Source organism: Leptonychotes weddellii, chromosome 5, assembly GCF_054177405.1.
Source record: "Leptonychotes weddellii isolate Sample4059 chromosome 5, ASM5417740v2, whole genome shotgun sequence".
Lineage (NCBI taxonomy): Eukaryota > Metazoa > Chordata > Mammalia > Carnivora > Phocidae > Leptonychotes > Leptonychotes weddellii.
Window position 1 is genome coordinate 21,523,006 of NC_138373.1, and position 22,026 is coordinate 21,545,031.

General features: G+C 47.4%; 2 protein-coding genes across 2 annotated transcripts in view; both read left to right on the top strand.

Annotated features, from left to right (window-relative positions):
• The first annotated feature begins 2,150 nt into the window (after window positions 1–2,150).
• On the top strand, window positions 2,151–14,922 carry UMOD (uromodulin). The gene is made up of 10 exons (XM_081819916.1): window positions 2,151–2,345; window positions 3,703–4,479; window positions 4,581–4,688; window positions 6,166–6,374; window positions 7,331–7,479; window positions 9,378–9,623; window positions 12,084–12,246; window positions 12,838–12,919; window positions 13,671–13,712; window positions 14,861–14,922. The coding sequence occupies exons 1-10, from the start codon at window positions 2,252–2,254 to the stop codon at window positions 14,920–14,922; spliced, it is 1,932 nt and encodes a 643-aa protein (XP_081676042.1). The 5' UTR covers window positions 2,151–2,251.
• A 4,406-nt stretch (window positions 14,923–19,328) lies between these two features.
• Window positions 19,329–22,026, top strand: part of GP2 (glycoprotein 2) — a 17,789-nt gene continuing 15,091 nt past the window's right edge. The window contains exons 1-2 of the mRNA XM_081819902.1: window positions 19,329–19,378; window positions 20,605–20,731. Coding sequence (XP_081676028.1) covers window positions 20,632–20,731 — 100 coding nt within the window. The 5' untranslated portion in view covers window positions 19,329–19,378; window positions 20,605–20,631. The remainder of the gene's footprint in view (window positions 19,379–20,604; window positions 20,732–22,026) is intronic.

Sequence of the window (22,026 nt, forward strand, 5' to 3'; positions counted from 1 at the left end):
AGGGGGCCTATCCTCATGGGAACTCAGATTCTTTGTTTCACAGAGTGGGTCTGGTCTGGTGATGTCTCAGTTATCTTCAGGCTTTGACTTTCAACCATGGTCACCTCCTCTCCTGCTCATGTCCGGACCATAGAGGAGCTTGCTGAGCCCATGAGGATGGAGTGTGCTTCAGCAGGGTGCCCTCCCCAGGGCAAGAAACCCAAATGGCCACAGGTGCATGTCCTAATGGGGGCAATAAAAACCCCCTTTTGCCCCAGCGCAGCCTGGCTTCAGATACAGGCCTCTGCCGGGCTCCTTAGGTCCACCTTGTCCTTCTCAATGACCAATAAAACGCCTAGTACCTTGGCACTGCTTTTCCGGTTAATTTCTAACTAAGGAATCTCTTTATATCAAAAGGTGCAAAACAGAGGCCTTATATTTGCAGGCACAAGTTTGACCCCCAATGTCAGTCATTTGGGGCGTCCACATATTAGGAAAAAGAACAACAATCTGACAGCCTAGGAAAGGAAAACACTGTGCCCACAGGGGAAAATATCCTACCCTCAAGAATACAATCTCAAGAAACAGAACCAGAGAATAATTGGAGGAAAGACTGCCAGCCAGGGGCAGATGTATATATAGGAGGCACACACTTGGAAACAGACTAATTCTACCTCTCTGGCTTCAGGTAAGGCTATCTATGGCTCTCTCTTCTCCTAGCCACTTCTCCCCCACCTAGTTCTCTGCTAATTCCCATTCTGTTTGGGAGAGGGGGGAAGGAAATGAAGAGATTGGACACCTGGGTCAGACCTAGATTGGGTCATTCCTCTGCTGACTATTGGCTTCATTATCTTCAGTTGGTCAATCTCCCTCCCTTCAAGGCTGCACTTTACTAATAACAATGACTACTATTTCTTCACTCATTCAACAAATATTAGCAAAGTGCCTACTATGTACTAGGCACTGGAGATATAGCAGTGAACAATAGCATTTGCTATGTGCCAGGCCCTGCTTTGCTTATATCATCTTAGTTAATCCCCATGACAATATGCAGTCAGTTATCATCTGCCACAGTGTTTTCACGACCCATTAGTAGATCATGAAATCGTTTGTGGGTTATACCCAAAATTTTCTTTTAATTAAATGTTAGAGACTATGTCAGCAAGCAATGCATACAATACTAAGTTTTTTATAAAACTTATTATTTTGTGTGTGTGTGTGTACCCATGCACATACACAAGCAACTACACCAGGTTATGGCAAAAAGTATTTTCCTTATAGCAGATCGTGATCATAAAGGCTTGGAAAACACAGCTCCAGAACACAAGTTCTCTGATCACAGGGACTTCAAACTGAGCCTGGCACATCATAGGCACTCAGTTTGTGAAAGCAATGATCCATATTTCATAGATGAGGAAACTAATTATTAGCGAGCTGAAATACCTTGCCCAGTGTTACACTGTCAGTGATTAATAAAACAGGGATTTGGATCCTGGTGGCAGGCTCCAGGTCCCACACATTTAACCACCACTTACTACCCTAGTTTGTTGCTGTAAAAATTGAGGCAATAGTAATACCCACCTAGGATTATTTCACCAATTGAGTGAAATAATAAGTGACTGCTCTGGAAACACCAAAATCCATTGTGAAGGTTAATCATCTCTGGAGTTGCTTATCTAAAGCAACTTCTTTACAATATGGGTTGCATGAAGTCAGGGATCTTGCCTGTCCTATTCATGGCCTTCCTCGGTGTGTAGCTCCCTGTTTGGCACATGGTAGCTACTCAGTAAATGTTTGTTGAATGGATAAATGGATCTGGGCAAGTTGAAAGTATCCCAGCAGGGGATCAGGAGTGGCTGTGAAAACCTAAAGCTGCCTCCAGTAAGATGAGGAGTCCAGAACACACTACCCCACCTTGCTGCTTCCTGTTCCAAATGAGACTCAGTTCTTCCAGATTCGCTGAGACTGGGGGAGCAGAGGCTAATATGGGGGTGGGAGGATGGGTGGGGTAACAGAAGGAAAAACAACAAAGCAAGGGCCACTACACTTCTTGTAGTTCATATAAATGGCATCTTCTGGAGTTGTACAGTGCAGGACCAAAGCACTCCTCCCAACTGTGGGGAAGTGAGTTAGATCATGCATTTATCCCATCCATCTCTGTTCCACAGGACTCCAGGCATCACAGACAGGGAGGAAATCCCAAGGGGTCAACCTGTCTTTGCCTCTGGGCAGGTTCTCCCCAGACCAGAAGAAGCTGTGAAGAGCAGAAAGAATGGGGCAGCTTTCCTCTCTGATCTTGGTGTGGATGGTAGTCATGGTAACCTCTTGGGTCATCACAGCTGCATCCACTGACACCTTGGAAGCAAGTAAGTGGGGGGAGGGGGGTGTTTGTGTGTGTGTGTGTGTGTGTGTGTGCAGGGAACAATGCTGCTGTTAACAGAGGAGATCTGGCTTCCTCTCCTATCATGCTTAGAATTTATTTTTTTTTTAAAGATTTTATTTATTTATTTGACAGAGAGAGAGACACAGCAAGAGAGGGAACACAAGCAGGGAGAGTGGGAGAGGGAGAAGTAGGCTTCCCGCCGAGTAGGGAGCCCAATGCGGGGTTCAATCCCAGGACCCTGGGATCATGACCTGAGCCGAAGGCAGACGCTTAACAACTGAGCCACCCAGGCGCTCCTCTAAATCCATTTTTTATACTTTAATGTATACAGGATTCACATGGGAGTTTTGCTAAAATGCAGATTCTGATTCAGTAGGCCCTGCATAGGGCCTGAAATTCTGCATTTCTGACAAACTCTCAGGTAATACTGATGCTGTGGTCCTTGGATCACACATTGGAGGCAAGAGACTACCACTAGGTCCCCTGGCAATTTACTGGAAGGTCAAGATCTGAACACACCAAAGTGGCTCCCAAACACCTTCCCCTGCATTCTTAAGAGGCCATTCCACTGGGTCTTGCATTATCCTCATCTAGCTTTCAGCTTCTCCCTGGGGAAGGGAGCTGGGCGTCTCCCCTGAGCTGGAGTACTTTGGGGCACAGTAAATGCCATTTCAGTGTCATGGTAAAGAGGTTAAGAGCATATACTCTGTGGTCCTGCCACCTAGGTTTCTGTCCTGGCTCTGCTGCTTACCAACAGAGCAAGTGGCTTAAACCCTCTGAACCTCAGTTTGCTTATCTTTAAAATAAGAGTAAATACAAAAGCGATCCCACAGGGCCACTGGGGAGGATTCAATGAGATAATGAGTGAAAAGCATACATCCCAGTGTCTGGCATATTGTAAGTGCTTAATAAACGACAGCTCGTTATCTTTACTGTGTTTATTGTCATGGAGGATGTCACACAAAGTGCGACTGTCAGGGAGAGTTGGGGAAGTCTTCAGAGGGGAGGCAGGGAAGATCTGAGCAAAAGGCATTAAATGTTCAAAGGTGGGGAAGGGGCGACAGGGTCACCTAAATCCTACCAAAGTGTCAAGAACTCTTTATTATTCCTCTGGATGTGGAAGCGTGGATATTTTAAAAGAAGACATACTTTGAAAGCAATGCTTAACAGAGAAGAATGCACAGTGGAAGCATCGGGGGAGTTTTGTTTAGTTGTTTTGGAGGGAGTCATCCAGGGACCAAGTCTTAAAAGAACATGGTACCCTAATGGATGCAGGAGGACTCTCTGAGTGACCACTGGCCCAGCTGCCCCCATCTGAGGCCGGACTCTTCTGTCCACAGGAAACTGCTCTGAATGTCACAGCAATGCCACCTGCATGGAGGACGGGACTGTCACAAGATGCTCCTGCCAGGTGGGTTTCACTGGTAACGGCCTTGTGTGCGTGGACCTGGATGAATGTGTCATCCCTGGGGCCCACAACTGCTCCGAGGACAGCAGCTGCGTGAACATGCCGGGCTCCTACTTGTGCACCTGCCCTGACGGCTTCCGACTGACGCCCGGGCTGGGCTGCACCGACGTGGATGAGTGCGCCGAGCCCGGGCTCAGCCACTGCCACGCCCTGGCCACCTGTGTCAACAGCAAGGGCAATTACTCGTGTGTCTGTCCTGAGGGCTATCTGGGGGACGGGAAACACTGCGAGTGCTCCCCGGGCTCCTGTGGGCCGGGACTGGACTGCGTGCCCGGGGGCGACGCGCTGGTATGCGCGGACCCATGCCAAGAGTACCGCATCCTGGATGAGTACTGGCGCAGTGCCGAGCACGGGGCGGGTTACACCTGCGACATGGGCCTGAGCGGCTGGTACCGCTTCGTGGGGCCGGGCGGTGTGCGCCTGGCGGAGACCTGCGTGCCGGTCCTGCACTGTAACACGGCCGCGCCCATGTGGCTCAACGGCACGCACCCGTCCAGTGACGAGGGCATAGTGAGCCGCACAGCCTGCGCGCACTGGAGTGGCCACTGCTGCCTGTGGGACGCGCCCGTCCAAGTGAAGGCCTGTGCTGGTGGCTACTATGTCTACAACCTGGGAGCGCCCACCGAGTGCTATCTGGCCTACTGCACAGGTGAGTGGGCGTCTCCCCCTACGCCCCACTCCAGACCTGGGTGGGCCCCACGGGAGACCGGGGAGCATCCCTGTTGACTGACAGTGTCTGTGATCCTGCAGACCCCAGCTCCGTGTTGGGGACATGTGAGGAGTGCAGTATAGACGAGGACTGCAAGTCGGATGATGGCACATGGAGCTGCCAGTGCAAACAGGACTTCAACATCACTGGTGAGACCAGTAGGAGAAGGGCAATGTGTTGAGAAATGTCAGCAAGTGGGGGAGGCACACATTCCTATGCGCGAGTTGGGGACATATGGGGATGATGCAGGGATGCATATCATCCCATCTGAGTGAAAAGTGGGTCCAGTAATATCTGTTAAAACCAGGAGAAGCTCTCTGGGCTCCTGGGATCCCTTTAGTGGACCCCAAAGCTCCCAGAGCTTGAGGAGCCTCCTTAGCCCCAGCCTTCTTCCTGAGGCTCCCACACCACAGTACAGGTGGCTGCCACTTGTTGGCCACAGGCTGCCTAAGCCGGATTTCTGCAGCTCAAGAACACAGGACTGGTGGGGCACCTGGGTGGCTCAGATGGTTAAGCGTCTGCCTTCAGCTCAGGTCATGATCCCAGGCTCCTGGGATCGAGCCCCACATCGGGCTCCTGGCTCAGCGGGGAGTCTGCTTCTCCCTCTCCCTCTGCCTCTCTCCCCTGCTCATGCTTTCTCTCTCTCTCTGTATCTCTGTGTCCCAAATGAATAAATAAAATCTTTAAAAAAAAAAAAAAAAAAAAAAAGAACACAGGACTGGTGACCAGCCTGCGGTTTCTAGGGCTGGGCCCTCCTCTGATCAGCAGAGGATCCCGAGCAGGGCTCTGTGGGTCTCCAAGCCTCAGTTTTCCCATATGTACAATGACTGAAGCAGGATAGTATTTCCCAAACTTCAGTCATGATTTTAGTACCAATTTTATAATTTCGTTTTATCCAAGTACTACCTAGACTGTGGTTTTTATTATTAACTTGTTCTTCTTTAAGTTGGTTGAATCCTTCTTCTTTTAAATAAACTTGGGACACTTATGGCCACTGCTGCATCTATCTGTGGCAAGTAACTCTTACCGTAGATAGAAGGTAACAGTAAAAATGAATACAATGAAAGAAAATTATTAAATTCCAGCAGCTGTGTAATACTTCAATTTAAAAAAGTTTAAAAAAAAATCCACCTGGATGTCACTGTGTGCCCCAAACACTTAGCCTGATGTCTGCACTCTGTTGTTTTAAAAGGGAAATTAGCAAGTATATAGCATTAAAAACATTAATAGCTAGTGTGGACTATCTCTTTGATATACAAAGGATGGAAAGATACTGCGATTAATGTGTTAGTGTGTTTGTTGTTTTGTTTTACTGAGATTCAGTGTATTTAATGCTGGCGGGGGGGCAGTGAATGACCTGAAAATAATAATGTTTTTTGCATACAATCCACACTTAGGGTAACATGGAGCTGATGGTTGGCCATTTGGATCCATCCAGTGACGCTGGTAATCCAGTCTTGCGTCTCTGTCCCTCTGAGAGAGGAGACCACAGCAAGATGAGACGGGGCTAAACTGAGCGCCCCCAGCTAGTGGCCAGCCTGACCAGCTGGGCCTGGGCCCTAGGGATGTGCTTGATGCTGAATTGTGGTCCCAGGTTTCCAATCCTGCCTTCCCTGCCCATTTCAGATCTCTCCCTCCTGGAGCGCAGGCTGGAGTGTGGAGCCAATGACATCAAGGTGTCCCTGAGCAAGTGCCAGCTGAAAAGCCTGGGCTTTGAGAAGGTTTTCATGTACCTGCGTGACAGCCAGTGCTCAGGCTTCCGTGAGAGGGGCGACCGGGACTGGATATCTGTGGTGACCCCAGCCAGGGGTGGCCCCTGTGGGACAGTGATGATGGTATGTCCTGGCCAACATGGGACAGGGTTGGAGCACTGCCTGGTTCAAGCCCCAGCTTTACCACTTCCTAGTCATATGAGCCTGGCTGTGCCTCAGTTTCCTCAACTGTAAAATGGAATAATGATACTAGTACCTACTTCACAGGGTTGTTAAGAGGATTAAATGAGTTAATGTGTGTGAAGTGATTGAGACACCGGCAGGCACAGTGTAAGTGCTCAATAAATGTTAGCTTTAAATAAAGAGAATGATCCGTGGTGACAGTGCCCCATTTTACAGATGGGAACGGAAGGGCCCAGATAGGACAGTGATTCTTCTCAGCCAGGAGGTATCAGCACTGGGCTCAGAAGCAAGTCTGCCTGTCTTGGGTGGTCCTCAGAGGCAAGGTCTGCATCACCACTGTTCAGAGAACCAGGACCTCACCTCCAGAAACTTCCTCAAAAGGGACCCAGAGGTCAATATTTGAGTGGAATACTGCTTCTCCAACTCCCTCATCCCCCAGAAAGAAAAGGAAAGAAGACAAAAGAAAGGAAGAAAGAAATTGTTATTTGCTTAGCACAGCGTTTGAAATTCCAGCATTAATAATGAGTCTGGAGGTGGTTTTTAGTGTTTTTAGTGTTTGAGAGGAAGCGTGGCCTAATTTGGAGAGCCCAGGCTTATTAGATCCCACATACTGTGGGCAAGTTACTCAAGAGTTACTCCGCTTCTATGAACCCCCATCTCCTCATCATGAGGCAGGGAGATAGTAGCCCTGCCTCTTAGGGTCATTGAAGAGGCTAATGCAGTCATGCAGGAGCAGTGTTTAGCTCAGGGCCTAGTTCATAAATGGTTGCTGTCCTTGTAACTTTTGATTATGACAGCTGGGAGGGCAGCTCACAGGTGGCCATAGAAACCCCTTTGACTTTGAGTCCTACTCAGATTCTCATGCCCCTTTCTCCCGCTCCCACCCCCCAATACAGAGGAATGAAACCCATGCCACATATAGCAACACCCTCTACCTGGCAGATGAGATCATCATCCGTGACCGCAACATCAAAATCAACTTTGCGTGTTCCTACCCCCTGGACATGAAAGTCAGCTTGAAGACCTCCATGCAGCCAATGGTCAGGTGCGGCCAGAGAGGATCCCCAGTGCCCCTGGCCATCTCTACCCCCACAACCTCTTAACCACCAGGCCCTCAGCTTCCCTGTTAACTGCCATCCATATGTTGCTGGGTGGGGGAGCTGGGAGGCAGTATTTTCCAATGGAGGAGCCCAGTCTGGAAGGAAGGAGCCCAGATTCAAATCCAGGCTCTGTCACATACTAACCAGATGGCTCTGGAAATTGACAGCCCCACTCTGGGTGTCAGTCCTCTCATCTGTGAAATGGATTTAGCAGTACCCGTACTGCCTTTCTTAGAAGTACAACAGGGCTTGGCATGTGTGAATTAAATATTAGGGCCTCTGGCTTATCAGAGGGGCAGGGTGGTTGGACCAGATGGAAGGAGGGAGGGGTCTTGGTCCAGACCTGCTATTTATATGATATATAAATCATGCCATATTTGGACCTTAGTTTCCTTCCTTCTCTATAAATAGGAATTTGATTAAAAAAAAAGGGGGGTTTATAAATTATGCCTCTTAGAGTTTGAGGGTCTTTAAGGAAGTACGTTTGGGGATGCCTACAGGGTGAACCAGAGACGTTCCACCCATATTGGGTGTCCCATGAGATTTTATTATTAAAAAAAGTAGTAAAAGGATCCTGTTGCTAAATAAAATTGGAAATCTCTGACTAGGATGAATCACAGGCCAATGATGCAAATGTGATGTTGGAAAAAATTACAGTTGTAACTATAACAAGCACTTATCAAGAGCTGACTGTATGTCAGGCATTGTGTTAACTGCTCTACAGGAAACCTCTCACTGAAATCTTAAGAGTACCTTAAGAGCTGTAAATATTACTATTATTAGTAGTGTTCCCATTATACAGATGTGGAAATTGAGGCTCAGAGAAGACTGAGTAACCTGTCCAAAGTTAGAGTCTAGTAAGTGGCAGAGCTGGGATTCAAACCTAGGGCATTGTGCCCAGAGCCCCCACTCTACCATGACCTTCATTATGAAGCTCATCCACGGCTACATGTTCTTTGGGCCAACCAGACTCAGGGAAGGGCACGGCACTGATGAGGGTGCATGGCTGACCTGGGGGAAGAAGGTTGCTCGTTGTCTGCCTTTGGCTGGAGAACCACCTGGCCAAGCAGTGCCCTGGAGCACTGTGGCCGTGTCTCAGGCCTGACAGACGTCAAGGAGCAACACATCTATATGGAGATGTCTCTCCAGTTTGAGCTGGAAATCTTGCCCTAGTCCAAATCTGAGTCCAAACCAATAACCCAGTTCTCACCTGCAAAATGGACTTCTACATTACTGAGTTTTTATCATGTGCCTTATTTCCTAGCGTTATCAGTCTTACAGTGTCCTTTATTGGCTCATTCTGTGACGTCTCATCAGTGTAGCTATTTTCAATGTGGTGAAAAATAACCCATTTACAAAAAACCCCTATCTTCTGCTGTAGGTGGACCCAGAACTCTGACCTAGGCCTGTAGGACTCATAGCCATCCCTTTTAACTGCTCCAGGTTAAGACCAAAGAAGGAATGTAGGTGACTCCCTTGAAAATTTGTTTATTGGACTCCTTGAAGGCAAGGGCCCCTAAGTGAAGGTCATGGGCATGCTACAAAAAATGTGATCTGTGGATCAGCAGCAGCAGCATCACATGGGAGCTTGTTAAAAATACAGAACCTTGAGCCCCACCTGAACCTACCAAACCAGAACCTGCATTTCAACAAGATCCTGAGGTGACCCATGTCTGCTCATCACAGTTGGCAGCCATTGCAGTGGTTGGTGGGTTCCAGTCCTCCTGCTAAATAAACACACAGAGAGCTGCCAGGGATGGCCTGGGACTGCAGACCAGAAGGGGTGGCCCATCTGTTGCTGTTCTCAGCTCTGGTTTTCTCACCAGCTCCTCTCCCCCTGTAGCGTCCTAAACATCAGCGTGGGAGGGACAGGCATGTTCACCGTGCGGATGGCACTCTTCCAGAGCCCTGCCTACACACAGCCCTACGAAGGCTCCTCCGTGACCCTGGCCACAGAGGCCTTTCTCTACGTGGGCACCATGCTGGATGGGGGTGACCTGTCCCGGTTTGCACTGCTGATGACCAACTGCTACGCTACACCCAGCGGCAACGCCACAGACCCCCTGAAGTACTTCATCATCCAGAACAGGTAAGTTCCGTAGATGGAATTCTGGGGCAGGAGGGGGCAGCCTTTGGATTTGGGGGAAAGTACATCTTTATATTCACAATGTCTAGCTGAAATTTAGCATCACCATCCGTTATGAACATAGGCAACAAACCACAGTATTAGCAGGACACGTGAAAACATTTACACAGGTCAGTACTTTTTAGTTACTAGAGTATTAGAGTTTCTACTAGAAATTATTATTTAATGTATTATCAAATATACATCCTTACAAATATATGTGTTTATATATAATAGATATGTAAATATATAATGCATATATCAAATGCTCTAATATTTTAAGAACTATACTTCAGTTGAACTGGTTTCCTTTATAATCTTAGGTACTTTATGCACTTAAAACATTATTTTTGAAGAGGGAGGCATGGGCTTCACCAGAAGGTTGGAGGTGTCCAGGACTCAAGAAAAGGTTAAGAAACCTGATTGAAAGGTGCACTCAGCCAGGGTAGGAAGCAAGATGGCACTTGGCTGGGAGGAGTGAGCTGGAGATACAGTTAACAAGGACCAGTTGTAAAAGGGGGGACACAGGTGGCACTGGAGAACCGTGGACCACACTGTGAGGAAGTAATTCATGTCATTCAAATCAGAATAGATGTCTTTGGAAGCTTACTGTGTGCCAGGCTCTGTGCATAGCACAGTGAATAGAAGGGACAAAACTCTCTGCCCTCATACAACTGATATTCCAAGAGGGGGGACCAATAATTAAACAAGAGAAATCTGTAGCATGTCAGTGGTAAGGGGGCTATAGGAAAAACCCAAAGCAGGGAAAGGGGAGGCGCATATGCTATTTAATAGCATAGTCAGAAAAAGCATCCCCCAAAGGCACTGACCTATTCCTGTTTCCATTCTTAGAACCTGCCTGGTTACATCAAGGGAAGAGTATCAGTTGGGTGCTCATCTGACACTTATACCTCTCTGTTATTGCTCATTCCCTTTGCAACAGAAAGAAGTCTTTTTAGGGCCTTCTGCTGTGATGGGAGCTAAGATTTAATAGCACTGTTTTACTTTGTATAAATAAGATTTAATAGCACTGTTTTACTTTGTATTTATCTGTAAATGGTCATGTTGTGCTTATGGCAAGTGATGCTGGTTTGTTATTTGCGGTCAGGATCTAAAGATTCTTCTAAAAAATAGATGTATTCCAATAAAAATATATGTATATTTGAAGCAAATAGCAAGTAAATTATAATAATACAGATGCTGGGAAACACAGGAAAACATACACGAAGGTGGTTTCTAGGTAAGGCCAAAAAAGCAAATTTGGAAAGGGGCATTGATGGAGATTGGAGCATCATGGAGATTTGGGTCCACATCTTGGTTTTGCTATTTCTTAGTCTGGAGACACAATTCATCTCATCTCTCCAAATATTCATGTTCTCATATGTGAAATGGGCATAAATAATACCTACTGTGCAGGGATTTGTAAACTTTTTTTTCCTGAGTAAAAACATTGAGCATGTATGTCATGGGACACTTGGAAAGTTTTGGAAAAGAAGCAGGAAGAAATGCTGAGTGTGCCTGTGTTCTTCTGTCTGGGCATGTGTGGGAGCTGGGTTGGGGAGCACCAGTCCAAGAGGGGTGGCAAACATCCCAGGATGTGTAAGGAAGAGCCGGCTGAGGAGACAGCAAGGGGCTGGAGGGGACACTTGGATGCCCTGCTCAGGTTGCTTTTATTGTGCCAAGTGGAGTCTGCACTTTTACAAACAGATCTGAATTGTTTGCACAAAGCAGGGAGTTCCCTTCCCAGTTCTTCGTCTGTGCAGTCAGCATTCCGCCCCTCTCCTAAATCAATTTTGAGCAAATCTTATGTAAAATAGCGGAGAAAATGCCCAATTTGCCTGCCCTTGTACCCTGATCCAGCCCAGCACACACACGAGTCTCTTCATGTGCAATTTTGAGTTTCGGTACAATTGTGTATGTCTATAGATGGGCGCCGCGCACGCACGCACACGCACACACACACTCACTCACTCCCTTTTGGTCACGGCCCCTCAGGACTTAGAAGTGTCCACTGTTATCATCAGAACCGGGCACATAGGAGATAGCCAACAAATGGTACCTAATGATCCTGAATGTCATTTCCCGGGAAATCAGAGGTGCTGACTTTATAGCATAGTTTCAACCCTGTGCTGATGACATTTTTATTTCAGCGTTATATATATGCATTAAGGTATGTAGCATCTACTATGTGTCATATACTGTAGTACGCTCTTGGAAAAGTTAACTCATTTAATCTTCCCAGCTATCTTATGATATGGGTTACAAATAGTATTTCCTGTATATAGATGGGGAAACTGGGGCACAGAGAGATTAAGTTGCTCAAGGACACATAGCTAATAGGTGGTGGAGTGAGATTTGAACCCAGGAAGTTTGGCTCCAGAGTAGCTGCTTAACCATCCACGTTATATGACTTAACCCTCCCAGATGTCCACGCACTAAGGACTCAACCATCCAGGTGGTGGAGAACGGGGAGTCCCCTCAGGGCCGATTTTCTGTTCAGATGTTCCGTTTTGCCGGGAACTACGACCTGGTCTACCTGCACTGTGAAGTGTATCTGTGCGACACCTTTACTGAAAAATGCAAACCTGTGAGTTGCCTCTCCTCCCTCAGGCTGCCTGCCATGATTTCCCCCTTGCCCATCTCCCATAACCAGACATTTGGCCACAAGGTCTAAAAGAAAACAAACATTTCTGCTGTGTTTCTCTTTTAGTCCAGGAATAGAATGAGCAGTAAGATGGGGTAGGCAGAGCACGGTAGGAGACCTAAGCTGTTAGGAAATCAGGCGGAATCGGTGCAGTGTGACAGGCTGGTAAATGCTCTGGCTTATCTGCAGGCTTGTGTTCTGGTAATAGAAGCTGACATTCTAAAGCACCAGGTGCACCTTATCTGTGTTAACTTTTTAATTCTTTGCACTAACTAAAGGGGAGGCATTTTATTAGCTCCCTTTTCTATACGGGGAGAGCAGCTCAGAGAACTTAAGTGACTTTCCTAAGATCATAAACCTAACAGAAGGTAGAGGTGGGGCATGAGCCTAAGTATACAGATCTCCTGACAACTCCTGCCTCGACCATCCTCAAGCCCCAACCTGAGGCAGGAGGAGGCCCCTGTGAGGAGTGCAGCCCACTCCCCATGGCAGTCTCCCTCATGGAAGACTTTCTTTGTTGCCCTCTTCCTGCAGACCTGCTCCGGGTCCAGATTCCGAGGTGGGGGCAGCATAGATCAAACCCATGTCCTGAACCTGGGTCCCATCACACGGAAAAGTAAGAGAGCCACTCCCTCCTCCATGTTTCTGGTAGGGAATATTCTCTGGAGATGATAAGGGATGACAGAACCTGGCACGTGGAACTTACTGGGTTCTGAAGAACCTGAACAAGTGGATTCTGTGGGGCAAGGTGGACTATAAGCTGCCTTCCAAAATTTTACCAGTTCCTAGTCATTCATTCATTCCATTGCGCAAATTTGTTTTTGTACCTCCTGTGTGCTAGGCCCTGTGCTAGTGTTTGGGGATCTTGTGGTGAGCAAAAGCAGAGACAGACCCGGTTCACATGTAGCTTATAGACCAGTGGAGCAGTCATTATTCAGACTGAGGAGAGATTAACCAAGAGGTGTCAGGGAAAGGGGGTGAGGGGAAGAGAATCCCAGGCAGAGGGTACAGCATGGGCAAAGGGCCTGTGGTGGTGGGGCTAAGGGGGTGGGTAGCCCAGCCTGCTAGAAGAACTGAGAAAAGGCCAGGCAGCCTGGAAAGGGGAGGAGATTGGTATGGGATGAGCTGATGCAGGTGGGCCCAGACCATGTGGGGACATATAGTTGTTGCTAAGGTTTGGGGTCTTTCTCCTGAAAGTAGCAGGGAACTCCTGAAGGGTCCAAAGCAGGGAAGTGACATGATCGGATCCGGGTTTCAAAAAGACCACTCTAGCTGCAAAGAGAAGAGCAAACTGAAGGGATATCTCTCAGGCTTCTTGCCATCTCCATGCCCTCTCCTTGCACTGATCCTTCTCTTTCCCTTTACAGGTGTCCAAGCAGTAGTCTCGAGGGCTGCTTCCAGCAGCCTGGGTAAGTTCAGGTCCTCTTTCCAGGGAGACCTCCACTAGAACCTTTCTCTGGGGCTTTTATATGTGGGCCCAGAATGTGCTGGAGTGCCTGGCCTGCTTGGCCTGAGCTCTGAAGAGGTGACTGCATCTGTAGAAACGCCTGGTTCTGGGGCTGTCCATAGGCACATACACCTGTGCAGTCCCACAGCAGTGCATATGTGCACACAGACACAGGTGTGCCCAGACGCAGAATGTATATCATCCAGACATGTTTGCACACATACACACACCAGGTCACATGCATATGCTCATATTTGCACACACAGATGCACAGATAGCTGGAGTTGCATGCATGCATATTTGCAGGGACAGACATACACATACTTATACAAACTTATACCCAGTAGACATGCACACACTAGGTCTGTACCTTGAGCACTTCCTGAAGCTTTGTGATTCATCTCTAACATCTTTTTTAGGATTCACTCAACAGGTGACAAATACATGCTGAGTGCTACTACATGCCAAGGACCAGGCTTAGTTCCGGGATGAACATCACAGACAAACAAGAAACCCTGTTTCTCTGCCTCTCTGACCACAAAGGCTAGGGACAGGTGGCATTTTATGGCCTTTGATTTTCACAGACACTGACTTGTCTGAAAATCTGGATGAAAAGTGAATTCATGTAACTGTTGCCCTTCTTGGCTCCTGGCATCTAGATCTGAAGGAGTTGTTATACCAACCTAGTGTTTTACCTGAGCTAGGCCAACTCTGTACCAACTCTGTAGTGAGCTTGGAGCTGAAGATTCAAGATGTTCCTAAGAGGCTTGTCCTCTGTGAATATCCCAAGGTCACCAAGGATGGTTGAGTAGGTTGGGCACTGTACATGAATGTCCTTTTGAGGGGCTACCAATCCTAGTGCCAGAAGAAAGGCTGTCTTCTTCAATCTGGTCCACCTAGGAGGGCACCTTTTTCCTATTTTTCCACCCCGAGTGGCACCTTGTTCTAATTGGTTTTCAGGGCAGATAAAGAGAAAGTTTCCCTTTCTAACTGATCAGCCCAGATAGGGTGTCCTTTCCTAATTGGTCAGTCTAAAGGTGACATCTTATGTTAGTTTTGCACACAGGCACATCAGTGCTAGCAGCAGCCCTATAATTGCTTTCTTTGCAGGGTTCCTGAAGGTCTGGCTGCCTCTGCTTCTGTGGGCCACATTGACCCTGATGTCTCAGTGACTGGCAGCTGGAAACCCTGTGCTCTGTGGCTTCATTTCCTGCTGGCTGGGAATGATGCAGCTTAGTGCTCCAGCCACAGAAAAGGGAGCTCATACTTCAGTCAACCTGCTCCTCTTTCCCCCGCTTTAATCCTCACTGTCGCAAAATATCCTGTATCTTTAAATTCTGCCTTCTCTCAAAATGGGACTTGTGACGTGTCTGCACATAAGGTCCCATGTCTCCTTAAAGAATGTGGCAAAATAATAATAATTTTAAAAGCTCAGTCTTTGAAGTCATTCATTCATTAAGCAAGTATTTATCGAGCACCTACTATATACAGGAACTGGTCAGAGTGCTGAGGATCCTGTGGTGAGAAAAACCAGACTGCATCCCTGCACTCATGGAGTTCACACCCTGGTTGGAGAGACTGGCTTCAACTGGTTCTGCTGTGTAGTCAGATAAAATACATGATGTCTCTGAGCATCATCCATCCAAGTCTTTCATTCATCCATCCATCCATCCATTTATTCAAGAAATATTTGCCGAGCATCCTATGCGCCAGCCCTGTGCGAGCTGCTGGGGATATAGCAGGGGATGAGCCCCACACAGCCCCTCCCCTCCTGGAGCTTACAGTCTGGCAGGAAAGGGAGAACTTGAGTGGTGATTACAATGTGGCAGGCGTGGGGGAAATGGCAGATGTGGAAGGTGTAACTGGGGGCTGCTGCTGTTGTATAATGGGGATAATAATGATGCTTTCACAGGGTCCATTCAGCTTTGCAGAGACATTTATGTGAGCACCCAGTATGTGCCAGGTACCGTGACAGGTGCTGGGGAGACACTAGTGAATAAGACAGACACAGTCCCTGTCTTCAGAAGTCTCACAGTCTTTAGAGGTGATGTACTGACCCGTCCTAGGGACCTCCTCCCTCCACTGCACTTGTCCTTCTCCATCCAGAAGATGGAGGCCTGTGTATAGAGCCACAGCAGCAGTGGAGAGCAGACCCACTACCCACATTGGGCAGGGCCGCTTCATGAGGGGGCCTCCAGGAGGCTCACTGAAGGCACAGTCAGAAACCAAGAGGCTGCTGGGCCCAAGAGCCCCAGATATTCCAAGGGACTTTGTCAAGGCCAGCGGAAGCCAATGCTGATGGGAAATGTCTGCCCTGACACCAGCTGCTTCCCAGGACTCCAGCTGCGGCTTTCCAGGACAGACCAAGGCCCTATTGCGTTAGTAAAGTCTTCTGACCTCAGGGAAAACCACACGTGTGTATCAGCAAACAGGGGCTATGGGGACGTGTATCTGGAGTTAAAGGACCTCACAGGCAGACACGCAGACATGCACTGAATCCCCATACCTGCTGCCTTTACAGAAGAGCTTTATGTAGGAGGACTTTGGTGCTGAGCCCCACCCTGTCTATGGTCAATCCGTGGTCAGTGGAGCCTGGCTGGATTGTGTGCAGATTCACTTTGACCCAGGTACAATAGAACATGAAGAAAAATAAAAACAAGGGCCAAAGGCAAGAGCCAGGGAAAAGAAAACATCAGAATTAATCCCTTTGTCCCTCTGTTACTTTTCTTTTCTTTTCCTTTCTTTCCTTTTTCTTTACTTTCTTGTTTTTTTATCCTTTAGGTATTCAGCTCAATATTCAATAGATATTTTAAACATAAATTCAATGCCAGGCACTTTTATAGGCACTACGGAAAAAGCAAGTAATCAAAACAGAGACCTTGATGGTAAAGAGCTCAGGTTTAAAAGGGGGGAATACATTTAAACAATATGTGAAATGTCAGGTGGGGACAAGCACTTTGGGGAAAAAAAACAAGGAAGAGAATAGAGCTATGGGGTGTTATTTTATATAGGATGGTCAGGGAAAGTCTCTCTGATAAGCAGAAGCTGAGAGAAGTAAGAGAACAAACCAGGGGGTTATCTGAGGAAGAACATTACAGGCAAGTGCAAAGGCCCTAAGGCAGGATCTTGTGTCTTCCCAGCAAGGTTTCACTAAGACTTGGACAACCATAAATTTTGAGGCATTACTCACAGGAGAGGCTCTGATGCATGTATGTTATTTTTTTTTCCATTTGTTTACTCAACAAGTACTTACTAGGTGTTGGTTAGAACTGCAGACAAGATCCCTGTCCACAAAGAACTTACAGCCTTCAGAGGGAGACAGATAAATTAGTAGGTAATTGAGTGGGATTGGAATCAGCCCAGAGAGGCACAGGAGCAGAGAAAAGATGCACCAGCAAGCCTGTGGTGTTCAGGAAAGTCTTCCTGGGAGAGGTGGACCTAAATATGTGGTAGGAGGCTGGGCATAGTGTGATCTAGGCAGAGAGAATAGCACATGCAAAGGTCGGGAGGTGGGGAAGAGTTCAGAGAGCCATAGATTGGCTGGAGCAAAGAATGTGTGGGGGAGAAGCTGTAGGTGAGGTAGGAGCTGTGGCCAGGGGTCAGATCCCAGGAAGCATGAAGTGGCGGGAGTGGGGGATAATGCTGAGAGGTGATGCTATGGCATCTGGCTGCAGGAGAGGTAACAGAATCAAAGGGGGACAAAGAATGAAAGCAAGGAGACCCACTAGGCACCTGTTAAAAATCACCCTCATAAGATGACGGTAGCCTGAATTAGGGTTGGTGAAATGGGGCTAAAGAAGGAAAGACAGATTCAAGAAATACTTGAAAACTGAGTGACAAGTTGTGGTAATTACTGGAAATATGAGACTGAGGGAGAAAGGAAGGAACCAGGTTTCCAGCTTGGGTGACCAGGTGCATAGCGGTGCCATGGATTAAGACAGACGATGTAATGAAAAGGGAGAGATTTGGAGAATGGATGAGTTCAGATTTGAACCTGCTGAGTTAAAAGTGCCTCAAGCATCTCAGCCCAAGGAGAAAAGTCCAGCAGGCAGCTGGGTGGATGGATCCGATGTTCAAGGGAGTGGTCCAGGATGGACATACAGATCTGAAACTCACCAGCCTGTAAAAGGTACTAGAAACCAGGAGATAACTTGACACCTTCCAGTGAGAGTTTATGGAGTGATGAGAAAAATGGGATCTATTGAGGACATCTGAAGGAAGAGGATAATGACAGAGCAAGAATATCCAAATCAAGAAAACAATAGCACAGGGGAGTCAGGGAGATGCAGAGTGTCTGGAGGAAGTAGCAAAAAAATGTACTGACAAGGGGCCAGAAAAAAATGCCTTAAGACATGGCCTTAGCAAGGCAGCTCTAACCACATGGTTCAGACTGGAATGGAGGAGTTGGAAGAGGGAAGGAGGAACTGATTGTTTTGTGAGCCCAGATAAATTTTGGAATCCTGCATTTGTGGTGGTTATAAGTTCCACATTTAGGGGATTTGTCTCCAAATGCACTAGGAGTAGAGAAGGTGGCTTGTAGCACCTTTTCTTTGCCCAGGTTGGGGTTTTGCTGGAAAGTGTTACCAATGCCAGGACCCCTGTGCTCCCTGCCTTCAGTAGCCTTGGCTCCTTAAGGAGTCCCAGAGAAACAAGAACAGGCAATGACCACTTGTTCTGCAAAAGCTTCGACTCCCTTATTAATGCCACAATACCATGCCATGGAAGCGAGGTCCAAGCCTGACATTTCCAAGTCCAAGATCTACGGCTTCCTCTCTGTTCCATACCTTCCAATCTCTAGGGTAGCCCACTATTTTAGGAGGGATTGGAGGAGAGGTGATTCTGACACTTATTTGGTCTGTCCTTTGGTATTATTCCATGATTCAGCATCACCAAACTGGCCCTTCCCATACTCCTCAACACTGAGTATCTGAAGGTGGGTAGAGTCTACGGGCCAAAAATAGGAAAACACCCATCCCCCACCTCCTTATTTTTTTTTTTTTTTTGTTTTTTTTGTTTTAAAGATTTTATTTATTTATTTGAGAGAGAGCATGAGAGGGAAGAGGGTCAGAGGAAGAAGCAGACTCCCCGCTGAGCAGGGAGCCCGATGCGGGATTCGATCCAGGGACTCCAGGATCATGACCTGAGCCGAAGGCAGTCGCTTAACCAACTGAGCCACCCAGGCGCCCCCCCCACCTCCTTATTTATTCCCTTGCTCTAACTAGCCCCAAGTGGAGTGGCATCTAGACAGAAGCAGAAGTGTTCTAAGGTGATTAGCTAAGAACACAAGGTACAATTGGAAATCTATTGTGCAAACAGTGCCTGTTTGATTTCTCTCACTTCCCTTTGGGTGTTAAGCTCCCTTTTGATTAGTGTTTGGTTTCTGGTAATAAATATGGCACCAGCTTCACTGGTTTATGGAGGGGGGCATTCTTCCGCTCTTTTCTGTGGTAAATCACTTATCTTACCTACGCCCAACAAGACCAATGTATACCTGGGAGATTAACTCCAGTCCTATCTGGGCACCAATCATGGAGAGCCACGTGGGTTGGAAACTGCAATAAAAGTATGGTACACAGCAGGCTTTCCCACGCTGACCAGAGGAGGACAGCTCTGTGTTCTTATCCCAAGGTAAGTCCTATTGCAAGCCCCAGCAGGCTTTTCTTCCAATCTTGGGGGCTCCCCCACCTCCCTTGACCCACTGGATGTGCTAGGGTTGTTTGTTTCTGGAAACTTTCAGAACTTTCAGCCCGGTCAAGTGCTCCAGATGTCATTCTGTGTCCAGCTCAACCATAATTCCCACCACCTGCTGGCTACTCCAGGTCTAAAGATGCCCCCTCACCCTGTCCCTCCTCCAGGAACATAGGCACCTACTTGGGATCTCATCCCTAAGAATTACCAGCCCTGGGTGCTCTCTCCTAACATATTCATGGTATCCCCTCCAGAAACAGATGTCTAGCTTGAGTCTTCCAGAGGCTTTAAGAAGTCATCAAAGATTTGCCCGTTGGAGGGAAGTTTCCCAGAAGGGGGACTGTTACTAATTTGAGTGTTGGCAGGCTCTTCACAGCTCTTTGTTCCTGCCCTCCCCATCCCCATTTACTTATTCATTATTGCTCAGACCTTTATTGAGCACCCCCTGTGTGCCAGACACCATGCTAGGAACAAGCAATGGGGGCACAGTCTGACATGGTCCCACCCTCACAGGAAATCTGTATGCATCTAGGACACTTCAGGAGTCTCTTAGGACAGTGCCCAATACACCAGAACTAAGAAAGCAGCTGTTACTTTTGTCTGTAGATATTCATAGCACTGTAACTTTCCCTCTATCCAGTCTCCCAGAACCTATACCCCTACTTGAGTTGGAACCAACCTGAGGGATTCTAGGATGTCCTGCAGTGCCAGCCAGCTCTAAGCTTACCTTTGGTTATCTTGCTGTCAATCTCATCCCCTTGGCAAGCCTCCTACCCTCATTACCCCACCTCCTCTCTGCAAGTCACGCCTGCTTTAAAACAATACAGCCCTACACGAAAGAAGTCTTGGGTCCATTTCTGCAAACATGGGCCTGTGGCCTTAAGCAAGCTATTTAACTTCCAGCATAGTGCCTGCATGTAGAAGGAGCTCAGTCAATATTTCTGGGATTGATATGCTCTGAGTCCCATCTCCCTCTTTATCTGTAAGTGGGAGCAAGAATAGTACTTTCCCTGGCGGGGGGGTTCAGAGCCTTAAATGAGCTAATGTATCCGAGGGGTTGAGTACAAGTCATGGTGCTGAACTGATGTGAATTCCCTTCTTAAGCTTATCCCCAGAGGAATGACCTCTGTCACCCTCATTGTATCTGAGTCTCTCCCTTCCCCTAGCTGCATGGAGAGTCTGCACGCTGCTGAATGACCTGCACATCTCAACTTATGGAAAGGATGGGCTCTTATGTCTTGTGGCTGGCCTTGGCCTCCTGCATTCTGACCCTGGCATCTACAGAACAGCAAGGTGTGTGCTCTGCTCACCTGGAATCTCAGATGCCCCGTAATACCTGGGGAGAGGGGGAGCGCAGAGAAGGCAGTTCAGGGTCAGTGAGGGGAACAGGGACATGTCTAAAGCGAAGACTTAGCAGCTAGAAGTCAAGGGGTGCAAGATGAGGGAAACTAGAATACAGCAATAAACTCTCAAAGAGCCAAATCGGAAATCCCCCATGCAAGGACCATGGAGTTGGTTAACGTAACTTCCCATGCCCAGAATATGTGCAGCTCAGAGAGCCCAGATTCATGGGGACATGAATCACCTAGTCACTCTGTGCCTTCGCTTTGGCAAGCACCTTCTCCTTCATCTGAAGGTTTGCTCATATGTACAAAGAAAGGACTAGAGGTACTGATCTCTCCATGATCATTTCAAAGATCTGTGGACTGGGCATCTTAGATGCTTGTAGGAAGGGTCCTCAGGCTTAACACCAGGCTGAAATTTCTGCCTGTGTCACCTGTGGAGGGGGCTGTGGGGAGGGGAAGGAGGGACTCAGCTCATGGCCTCCCTTGGGAAAACACAGTGTGTGTGCGGGAAATAATCCAAGAACAACAAGTACAGTGACTCCTTTCCTTAAAATAAGTACATATGTAAGCAAGGCTTGAAAATCTCTTTTTCAAAAAAGTCCCTCTAATGTGTATTACAAGAATGTAATCCTGTGTGTGTACTCAGTCCATAATTCAGGCGTTCACATTGTTCAATAAATCAGAACTGGAGAAGAGAACCAGCCTGAACTCCTACTAGGCCTCAGGGGCTGTGTTTGGCATTTTACACTTATTATCTCATTTAATCCTCTAGCAATGCTTTAGGGCTTTATTTCTCTAAAACGGGGGATACATCCTGAGAGGAGTACAGTGGTGCATGGCAAACTCTTAAAGAATTTTTTAATGGCTATGTATATTTTTTCATGTGTATCAGAAATGTGTAACTAAAAGGGGAACCCTCCTACACTGTTGGTGGGAATACAAGCTGGTGCAGCCACTCTGGAAAACAGTATGGAGTTTCCTCAAAAAGTTGAAAATAGAGCTACCCTATGACCCAGCAATTGCACTACTGGGTATTTGCCCCAAACATACAAATGTAGTGATCCAAAGGGATCATGCACCATCAAACATGCAGCCCAATGTTTTTAGCAGCAATGTCCACAATAGCCAAACTATGGAAAGAGTCTAGATGTCCATCAACAGATGAATGGATAAAGAAGATGTGGTGTATACACACACACACACACACACACACACACACACACACACACACAATGGAATATT

Bases quoted from the DNA above. Each gene is read 5' to 3' on its own strand.
- UMOD (XM_081819916.1), top strand. From the start codon at position 2,252: ATGGGGCAGCTTTCCTCTCTGATCTTGGTGTGGATGGTAGTCATGGTA. The intron at 7,480-9,377 runs GTGCGGCCAGAG...CTCCCCCTGTAG, and splicing joins TCCATGCAGCCAATGGTCAG to CGTCCTAAACATCAGCGTGG. The intron at 12,920-13,670 runs GTAAGAGAGCCA...TTCCCTTTACAG, and splicing joins GGGTCCCATCACACGGAAAA to GTGTCCAAGCAGTAGTCTCG.